We start from the raw sequence: 9,931 nt of genomic DNA, 5'->3' as shown, positions 1-9,931 counted from the left end.
CACACCCAGCCCACCATTACATTCTTTTTTTGAAATGGGGTCTCATTCTGTCACGCAGGTTGGAGTGCAGTGCTGCGATCACAGCTCACTGCAGCCTTGAACCTGTAGGCTTAAGCGATCCCACCTCAGCCTTCCAAGTAGCTGGGACTACAGGCTATTTGCACCACTGCACTCCAGCCTGAGCAACACAGTAAGACCCTGTCTTAAAAAAAAAAGGGCATCTTTGGGAGGCCAAGGTAGGCAGATCCCCTGAGCTCAGGAGTTTGGGATCAGCCTGGGTAACACAGTGAGACCCCAATTCTACAAAAACATACAAAAATTAGCCACGTGTGGTGGCACACACCCATAGCACCAGCTACTTAGAAGGCTGAGGTAGAAGACTGGTTTGAGCCCAGGGGGCCCAGGTTAGTAAGCCAAGATCGTGCCACTGCACTGCAGCCTGAATGACAGAGCCAGATCCTGTCTCAAAAAAACAATTAGTGGGCTGGGCGCGGTGGCTCACGCCTGTAATCCCAGCACTTTGGGAGGCCGAGGTGGGCGGATCACAAGGTCAGGAGATCGAGACAACGGGTGAAACCCCGCCTCTACTAAAAAAATACAAAAAACTAGCCGGGCGTGGTGGCGGGCGCCTGTAGTCCCAGCTACTTGGGAGGCTGAGGCAGGAGAATGGCGTGAACCCGGGAGGCGGAGCTTGCAGTGAGCTGAGATCCGGCCACTGCACTCCAGCCTGGGGGAGAGAGCGAGACTCCGTTTCCAAAAAAAACAAAAAAACAATTAGTGCTTGCTGTTGGTGGGGTGGCCCCATGCAGTCCAGTCTCTACACTGCCTGAGACCCCTCAACCCCAGACTCCTCGTCTCGTTCCCTTCCCCCCAACACCAGTTTTGGTTCCTCCTACTTAAACAATTCCTTCACCCAAAGGCCTCCCAAATGCACAGCGAGGACCCTGGCTCCTCCCCAAAAGGCCGTGGCCTTGTCCTCCTCACGGGGTGCAGGGGGTCCTGCTGGTTTGGACAGCAAGGCAGCCGGCAGGCAGGCGGGGCAGGCAGGAACAGACGCGGCAGCTCCCGGCATTTATTGACTGCGGCCCCCCACAGAGCACACTGCCCTTCCCAGGTGGGGCGAAGCCCAGCGACTAGGGAAGCAGAGAATGCAGCAGCCACCCGGGGGGACTCCTTGTCGGGAGAAGACCCTGAGGAGGAACTGCAGCCCGCCTGGGCCATTCCCCCAAGGAGCCAAGCGGGAGGGCCCAGGGACCCGAGGGACGCCGGCACAATCCCTGAAGACGAGACCGCCTGCTGGTGAGTGGAGAGGCTTTGGCAAAACTGTTAAAGCCACTGTGGGGTGGATGGGGGTGTGCGGGACCTCAGTGGCCCTTCACCCTCACCCGTGATGGCTCCGGAACCTCTCTGGGCCCCTCCCTCCCAGGCACTGGCTCGTGATCTGCGTTGTTTGTTCCTCCCACCCAGCCGCGGGGTCTTGGGGGGAGTTGCAGCTGCCCGAGGACACGGAAGGTCTGGTCGCTCTCAGCGGATACAAAGTGCACAGCTAGCACTTGGGTGAGCAACAGCCAGGCTGCACCCACACTCTGCCACCCGAGTCCTCGATGGAAAGTGCTGGAAGATGCTGCTTTGGGCCTCAGAGGCAGGAGGCAGGGATAATACCCTCCCCCGGCCCAGGAGAGGGGAGAAATGAGCCTCTGGTGGCCCCTGTTCCCCCGAGGAGCTGCCAGCGGGAGGGGCAAGGCCACGCAGCGCCCAGCCGGGAGAGCCTGGGAGCCAGAGCAGGGGTGGGGGTGCAGCTACAGCTGAGAGGGGACGAGGCCAGGAGGAGCTCAGCCAGCAGGTGGGGGGACGGCAGGGGCCTGCTGGGGAGGACGGGTGGCCATGGCCGGCGAGGTTGCGGCCCCAGAAGCAGGTGCTGGGCTTGGGACTCTCTGGAAGAACTTAGCGCAGCTGGCCTGGCGGCCCAGCCATTCCCACGGCCGGTCAGGATGGCACTTTGATGCCAAAGTTTTTGCGTAGCTGTTCCAGAAACACAAAAGTGAGCACGGTGTGGGGGATGAGGCGGATGCCAGCTGGGACGAGGCCCTGGAGGGAGACAGGGAAAGTGAGAGACACGGAGTCCGAAGGGACTGGCTCCCCATTGCCCGAGCCGCCACCGCCGCCACCACTGCACCTTGTAAAAGGCCAGAGGCCCGAGCTTCGCTGTCTCCACGGCGCAGTGGAAAACGCCCTGCAGAAAACGCAGTGAAACAATCAAAAAGGCTGCTTCTCACCCACAGGGCAATGAAAATCCCCTCCCAGGCACCAGCCAGGCACGGTGGCCTGGGGACTCTCAACGTGGGTTGTGGGTGTGAGTGGCAGCTGCTGGCTGGTAACAGGTAACCACAGGTCTGCAGGCACCGGCCAGGTCAATGGCCGCCCTGCTTGCTCATGCAGTACAACCAGGGCCCAAGGGTGCAGCCCAGGGTCCAGCGGGCGGAGGGGGCTGTGAACAGAACCATGAGAACCAGGGACGCAGCACGGCAGGGTCAGGGAGAAGAGCAGGGACAGAGCCATGGGCTCTGCAAACGTGGAAGCCCCATGGAGCTGGCGGGGGCCCGAGGGAGGAGAACCAGAGCATTTACGAGGCACAAACTGCCATGAGCAGCACCACCTCCGTTAATCTGTGAAAGAAATGCTTTGGCTGGGCAGAGTGGCTCACGCCTGTAATCCCAGCACTGTGGGAGGCTGAGGCGGGCGGATCACTTCAGGCCAGGAGTTCAAGACCAGCCTGGCAAACATGGCGAAACCTTGTCTCTACTAAAAATAGAAAACTTCACCGGGCACCGTGCCATGTGCCTTTAATCCCAGCTACTCGCGAGGCTGAGGCAGGAGAATCATCTTGATCCCAGGAGGCAGAGGTTGCAGTGAGGGGGGAAAAAAAAAGAAAAGAAAGGTTTTTTGTTGTTGTTTTTTTGGGACAGAGTCTCGCTCTGTCGCCTAGGCTGGAGTGCAGTGGCGCAATCTCGGCTCACTGCAACCTTCGCCTCCCAAGTTCAAGCAATTCTCCTGCCTCAGCCTCCCGAGTAGCTGGGACTACAGGCGCCCGCCACCATGCCCGGCTAATTTTTGTATTTTTAGTAGAGACAGGGTTTCACCATGTTAGTCAGGCTGGTCTCCAACTCCTGACCTTGTGATCTGCCCGCCTCGGCCTCCCAAAGTGTTAGGATTACAGGCATAAGCCACCATGCCTGGCCAAAAATAAACGTTTTACAACAGAGTCTCACTCTGTCACCCAGGCTGGAATGCAGTGGTACAATCTTGGCTCACTGTCACCTGGATCTCCTGGGCTCAAGGGCTTATCCCACTTCAGCCTCCTGTGTAGCTGGGAGGCACATGCCACCGAGCCTGACTAATTTTGTTTGTTTGTTTTTTTTTTTTTTTTTTTTGGTGAGTCTCGCTCTGTCGCCCAGGCTGGAGTGCAGTGGCCGGATCTCGGCTCACTGCAAGCTCCGCCTCCCGGAGTTTCACGCCATTCTCCTGCCTCAGCCTCCTGAGTAGCTGGGACTACAAGCCCACCATCTCGCCGGCTAGTTTTTGTATTTTTTAGTAGAGCGGGGTTTCACGTGTTAGCCAGGATGGTCGATCTCCTGACCTCGTGATCCAGCCCGTCTCGGCCTCCCAAAGTGCTGGGATTACAGGCTTGAGCCACGGCGGCCTGTTTTGTTTTAGACGGGTTTCATTCTTGTTGCCCAGGCTGGGGTGCAATGGTGTGATCACCGGCTCACTGCAACTGCACTGCCTCTGCCTCCCCAGGTTCAGCCGATTCTTCTGCCTCGGCCTCCCGGTGGCTGGGATTACAGAGCTGCGTAGCTAATTTTTGTATTTTTTAGTAGAGATAGGGGTTTTGGGTGGCCAGGCTGGTCTTGAACTCCTGACCTCAGGTGATCCCTTTCGCCCTCGGCCTCCCAAAGTGCTGGGATTATGAGCGTGAGCCACCGCACCGGGCCCCTAATTTTTGTATTTTTGGTAGAGATGGGGTTTCAGTATATTGCCCAGGCGGGTCTTGAACTCCTAGACTCAAGTGGTCTGCCCGCGTCAGGCTCCCAAAGTGTGGGGTTACAGGCGTGAGCCACCGCACTGGGCCAAGAAATCTTTAAAAACAAAAACAAGGCAAAGGCACGACTCCTCTTCCGAGGCCAAGTGCTGTGCAGAGATAGGCAACTAGAAGGGAGGGGTACCCTTCCCCGGGTTCCCAGTGCGAGTGTCCGGAGAGGTGAGAGGACTCGCTGGGCTGCACAGCCTGACTGCACAGGCCCCACTCACCTGATATTCCCCCTTGGAGTTCATCAGACGGGTCTTCAGCACATCCAGGGGCTGACAAAGGAACGTGGCACATCCACCCTGGGGAGAGGGCTCGTCACCAGCGGCCTGCCAGGTACCCCTGGCACCACTGCCGAATCCCACCCGCATGTCAGTCCAGAAACAGCCCCTCGACCTGACTCCCGGGGAGGCCAGGAACATGCTGGCGGGGGCACCAGGCTGAAAGCTCTGAAAGCCCTGGCACCCACTTATGAGCCCCAGGGGGGGACTGCCAGATGCCCGAGGCCCCCGCCTCCCCCAGCGCTCGCCCCATCCTGGGTGCCCTCAGCTCCCAAGGCCGGCCCAGGGACACCCACCCTAGCCACGCCAGCCACTTACCGCAATAAAGCTGGCAACAAAGTGAGTAAAGATGTTGTCAGACAGGTAGCCAGTGCTAAGGACCAGCTGCTTGGCCTGGTCGTAGCAGGACAGCTGCAGGGGAACAAGGGCGGTCAGGGCTGCAGCGGGGGGCCCAGCTCAGGGAAAGCACACAGTGCCCCAAGCAACACCACCTGGCAATGGCCAAGCACCTGCTCCGTCCATCCGTGAGGCCCAGAAAGGGGAGGCACCTGCCCGAGGTCCTTCACAGGCTGCAGCCCTGACCCACTCATGCCCCCAATCCCGCCCCACCAAGGCCACAGCTGGTGGTTCCCCAGGAGGGTCTTGGTGCCCAGTGCCTTGTTCTATGGCCCCTCTCAAGATGGAGGTCAGAGGTCGCAGGCACTGCCCACACCCACCCCACGCAGGAGGCCTACCTGGCCCACGGTGACTAAGGCCCCTCGGCTGGACGCCATGGTCGCACCTGAGAACAGTCTCCTCAAACCCTCTGCACAAGCAAGGGGTGAGGCAAGGGGTGAGGCCAGGCACCTGGCCCAAATCCCTCGGTGCCCAGTCCTGCACAGCGCTGCCCACCCTGCCTGCAACCCCAGACCCTCGCCTGTGCACAGCACCTGCCCCTCACCTTCACGAGCCACGCGGTACAGGCCATCCAGCGCATGGGCGTAGCTGCCGGGGACACAGAATGACCACATGAGACTCCCCCGACCACTGGCTCCCACAGACGGTCCTCCCAGGCCCTGTTGCAGGCCGGGGGTTCTTGAGGAAGCAGAGGCCTCATGGGCCTGAAGATCTCTCCCTGGGAACATCTGAGGCTGGTCCCACCGTCCCATAGCTACTCCGTCCACCCCGCCTGGCCCTCAGGGAGGAGGTTCCATCTTTTCCAACAGAGTCCCTGGATGGGCACCGCTCCTCAAACACAGGCCTCCTGCCTGCCAGCCCCCGGGAGTCCTGAGGGAACACAGTCTGTGTGCACAGCTAGAAGCCGGAACTCCCCAGGGGTCCTTGGAAGCGGCGGGGAAAACGGCTCACGCTACAGTTGGAGCGGACCCCAGGCCCTAGAAAGGCCCCGGGCCATGGCAGGAGGGTGCAGCTGCCCTGAGCTGGGCAGGGAGGCAGTGCCTCCTTCAGGCGTTTCTGTTGCATGCGCTCTCTCCATACCTGCGGCCTTCACCTCCGCACTCAACGCCCTGGGTGCAAGCAGGCCCAGCCCGCAATCCAACCAGGCTCTCCCCGCAGGAAGAACCCAAAGGTCCTGGGGGGCGGAGTGACACCCCTGAGTCCAGAACAGCCGTCAGGACCCTCCATGGACCACACAGGCACCGCAGCCTGCTGGAGTCCTGGCTAGGTCACGGCACAGCAGCTGGGGGTCTGCTCCCGCCCAAGCCTCCTGAACCCCAACCACCTCGAGAAGGCAGAGCTGCCCATGACTCACTTGCGCCGCTGACCCTGGGGCAGCTTCACGTCATTCTGCATCCTGAAACAGAAGCAGGTGGCGGGAGGGGCAGGCAGGCTGAGGGGCCTGGGCAGCCCTGGCAGAGCCCCACGGGCAGCAGGGGAGCTTATGTTGGTCAGCGGGGCCCACTGGACAGGGCACACCAGGGCTCAGGGACACCCACCCTCCTATGCCCAGGACACCAGGGTCTGAGTGGCTTGTTCCAGGCTGACCCCACCCTGCGAGCAGCTCTGGCAGGCCCTAGCCTTGCAGGTAGGGTGGAGGGGACACCAACCTGACGTTGACCAAGTCCGCGGGCGTCCCCACGAAGCCTCCAGCTAAACCTGTGGTGACACAAACCCCAGAGACGAGCAGAATGACACGTGGCATCCTCAGCCCACCTGGCCGCCCCGTGCCCCTCCCACCCGGCAGCTCACCGCTGATGGAGCCCAGCAACACCTTCTGGTGGAAGGGGAGGGGCCCCTGGCTGCCCTTGGCCACGCGGTCCCGCACGGTCTCATAGATGGCGAACCGAGTCAGGGAGTAGGTCATCTGGGGGAGAAGGGCCCGGCTTGGAGGGGTAGGCACGCCCCACACCCCTCAGCCTCACCACCCTGGCCCAGCCAGGCCCCCCTCAGCCCAAGGGTCCACAGGGACCCTGAGGGGCCATTGGGCCAGCATACAGCCGAGCCAGTTCACAAATCTAGAGCTGCACCCTGCTTTCTCCCTCCCTGGGCCTCAGTTTCCCCACTGGTAAGTGACGGCCTCAGGCCCAGCCCTGAGAACTGGGTAGCTGCCCATGGAAGGCCCACCCTGGGGTCACCAACTCTCGGCCTGGTAGGTCCTTCCTTGCACAAAGTCTTGAAACAGAGATGGAAGTAGCTTGGATGCCCACTGCAGGACTGAGCCCGTATGGGAGCCCCGAGGGGTCGTGGGGAGTCCGAGACTGGCACCCACCGCACACCTGTCTGCACAGCGAGGCGCTCAGGCCGCTGTAGAGCGCCAGGATGCCGTCGGTGCGCACCACCCGCAGTGCCATGCCCGTCATGCGCAGCTTCACCTCCTGCTGCGTCTGCAGATGCACCTGTGGGAGCGAGTGTTCTCAGACCCCACAGCGACCCCAAGGGATCGGTGCCAGGTCCATCCAGAGAGGCGGAAAATGAGGCAGGAGACAGTGATAAGGCCTCCCACAGCCCTGCCCGGGGACTCCACACCCCCGCTTGGAACCAGCTCACACCATTGCTTTCCAACAGCAACCACATCAGCGGACATGGAGCCAGAGGCCATGGAACTGAGAGTGCCCGTGAGCCCCGCGGGCGCCCGCGCTGCACCTGAGTCCTGGCTGCACTGGCCTCAGGGGCTTGCCATTCTCCTTCTGCAGATGAGGAACTGAGGCACGGAGCGGTAACGCACCCGCTGGTGCCATCAGGATTTGGGCCCAGCGAGGAGACCCCAGAGCTCTACTTTTTATCCACCACACCATGTCTCAAGAGGGACAAACGTTTACGGGGACTCAGAAACGGCCAGGGAGCCTGCAGGACCATGGGAGACTGAGGAGGTAGCCAGAAGGCCTTGAAAGGCAGCAGGAGCTCAGCAGCGGACAAGGGGATGATGCAGCTGGCCGCAGGGCATAGCAGCCTCCTCCGCAAAGCACCTAGGAGCTGCGGGCAGGCACTCGGGGGCCATCAGCCTGACAACCTCCCATTCTGTTGGCCTCCACCACTCATAGGACCTCTGCCTCCTGGCCTGGCCAGCTGAGAGCTCCAGGCAGAAGCGGGGTGGGCCAGGGCCAGAAAGGAAGGCCAGCATCTGGCCCAGGATCCCAGGTCCTGGGTCCCACTCCCAGCACTGACCCCAAAGAAACCCATCCACTGCTCAGTGTGACCTGCACACACGCGGCCCCTGTCACGCACACCCAGGGGGGCGGCAAAGATGGGTGGGGACAGAGAGGGGCCTCCCGTTGTGCTAGCCCAGCAGAACAGAGGGACTGGGCCACACAGGCAGTAGCCCCTGTCCAGGCCAGATGCCACAGCAGGGACTGTAGGGACATGGGACAGAGTGATCAAGAAGCTTTAAAACGATCTTTCCACAGCCAGAGAGCCCTGGTGAGCAGTCCTCAGGGGCACACCCTGACCACAGCCCCATATGCTGCCAGCAGCTGGCTTCTTCCACCCTCCCAGGCCAGAGGGCAGTCCCGCCTCCCCACGGGCTGCCTTCCCTGCCTCCCCCAGAGTGTTCTGCGGCCAAAGAGTGCCTGATGGGGCGGGGCCAAGAGGCAGTGAGGCTCAGAGGGCCTTCAACACCCAGAGGGCCCGTGGGAGAGGCCCTGGGGGGAGGGGCACCTGTGCGGCGCCCAGGAGGAAAGGAAGAGCCAGATGCCAAGGAGGGGCTCCTCCTGCCCACGCCAGTGCCTTCCTGTCACTGGGACTGCATCTCACTGGCTCTGGCTGCCTGTGGCCTGGGAGCTCTGCAGGCCTCTCCCAGGACCAGCGAGGTCTCAGGTACCCCAAGACGCCCACATCTGCTCACCTGGCCTTCACACAGTGGCCAGCAATGTTGCTCGTTAGTAAAGCCAGTCCCCTCAAAAGCTGCTGGAATACAAGTCCCCTGGGCAGGCTGCTAAAATAAAGGTCCCCCAGACGGGTGGCTGCCCAGTGACCACAGCCAGGTTCACAGGGCAGGGCCCGCTGGGCAGACTGTGCAATGCCTTAGGCCCTTTCTTCTTTGTTCTCTGTGGCAAGACAGGGTCAGAAAACAACGCCCCTTGGCTGTCCCTGGGAAACAAGGAGAGCTCTGTCTTATTTTGCCCCATAAGCTTTAAAAAAAAAAAAGAAAGAAAAAAGTAAAAGAACGGTGGCTGCTTCTCGTGCTGAGAAATGCCCACTCTCATAGAGCCAGGACCACACGCATGCGGGGTCTCCTGGCATCTCTCCTGGGGGTGTTCTGGGTCTCCCGCATCTCTCCTGGGGGTGTGCTGGTCCTAACATTGTTTCCGGTGCCCACCCAGCTTTCTCCGGAGGAAGCAGCCCAAAGCCGGGGCGCAGGGTCACCCCACTTGCCCAGGGCCACGTCCGGCGGTGTGCTAAGCACCCCTGGGTGGGGGGCGGCTTGGCCCATGCCCTGGGTGTGCTACAGCCAGCACGTCTCCAGATGCCAACACCTGTGCACCTCACAGAATTCCCCCCACAACTTCCAACTGGGAGGAAACAGTGTTCTTGAATGTATGGGGGTGGGTAGCTCAGACAGGCCAAGTGACTTGCCGAAGGTCACCAGATATTAAAGTGCAGAGCTGGGGCTGGATCGTCAGCTGCTGAGAATTGGGAAGACGGCCGGGAAGCTGGGGAGCCCGGCTGCGCCCTGCAGGCCTCGAGCTCGGCGGCCAACAGCCGAGGGACACCCGGGATCGGCCACCCGGGCGTCGGGGGCCTCCTCGGTGTCTCCAGGAGGGGGCCCCGGGCGCAGCGATCCGTGGGTGCGTGGGGCCGGGCTGCTGCCGTTGCAGGCGTCTGGGCGGCGCCAGGGTCCCATCCTCCCAGCGTTCCGGGGCCCGGCCTCACCTTGAGCAGGTCCAGCGGGTGCGTGCAGCAGGCGGCCCCGCAGGAGGCCAGCCCCCCGAAGTACCAGCGCGACACGCGCGCCTCGGCCGCCATGGCCCAGAAGAGCCCAACTCCAGCCCGACCCCGGCCAGACCCCGGCGTGGACTGACCCGCAGCGCCCCGCGCCCCGCGCGCGGTTCAAAGCGCCGCCCGCGCGCCCGCACCCCGCACAGCCAATGCGCGCGCGCGCCCCGGGGGCGGGACCTCTAGGCCACGCCCC

General features: G+C 62.0%; 1 protein-coding gene across 1 annotated transcript; it reads right to left on the bottom strand.

The window, feature by feature from the left end:
- Positions 1–1,057: 1,057 nt before the first annotated feature.
- On the bottom strand, positions 1,058–9,931 carry SLC25A10 (solute carrier family 25 member 10). The gene is made up of 11 exons (XM_009191467.3): positions 9,673–9,931; positions 7,080–7,199; positions 6,553–6,667; positions 6,411–6,459; positions 6,116–6,157; positions 5,306–5,349; positions 5,100–5,170; positions 4,684–4,776; positions 4,309–4,386; positions 2,177–2,233; positions 1,058–2,088 (listed from the first exon to the last, which is right to left on the bottom strand). Exons 1-11 carry the CDS (start codon positions 9,763–9,765, stop codon positions 1,987–1,989), a joined length of 864 nt encoding a protein of 287 aa, XP_009189731.1. The 5' UTR covers positions 9,766–9,931; the 3' UTR covers positions 1,058–1,986.

The sequence above is a fragment of the Papio anubis genome, chromosome 17, assembly GCF_008728515.1.
Source record: "Papio anubis isolate 15944 chromosome 17, Panubis1.0, whole genome shotgun sequence".
NCBI classification, from domain to species: Eukaryota; Metazoa; Chordata; class Mammalia; order Primates; family Cercopithecidae; genus Papio; species Papio anubis.
This window is presented reverse-complemented; position numbering and strand designations above follow the sequence as displayed.

Excerpts from the sequence above, each read along its gene's own strand:
- SLC25A10 (XM_009191467.3), bottom strand. The coding sequence starts at position 9,765 with ATGGCGGCCGAGGCGCGCGTGTCGCGCTGGTACTTCGGGGGGCTGGCC. Across the intron at positions 5,171-5,305 it reads GTACCGCGTGGCTCGTGAAG|AGGGTTTGAGGAGACTGTTC; the intron begins GTGAGGGGCAGG and ends TTGCTTGTGCAG. Across the intron at positions 4,777-5,099 it reads CCTTAGTCACCGTGGGCCAG|CTGTCCTGCTACGACCAGGC; the intron begins GTAGGCCTCCTG and ends GTTCCCCTGCAG.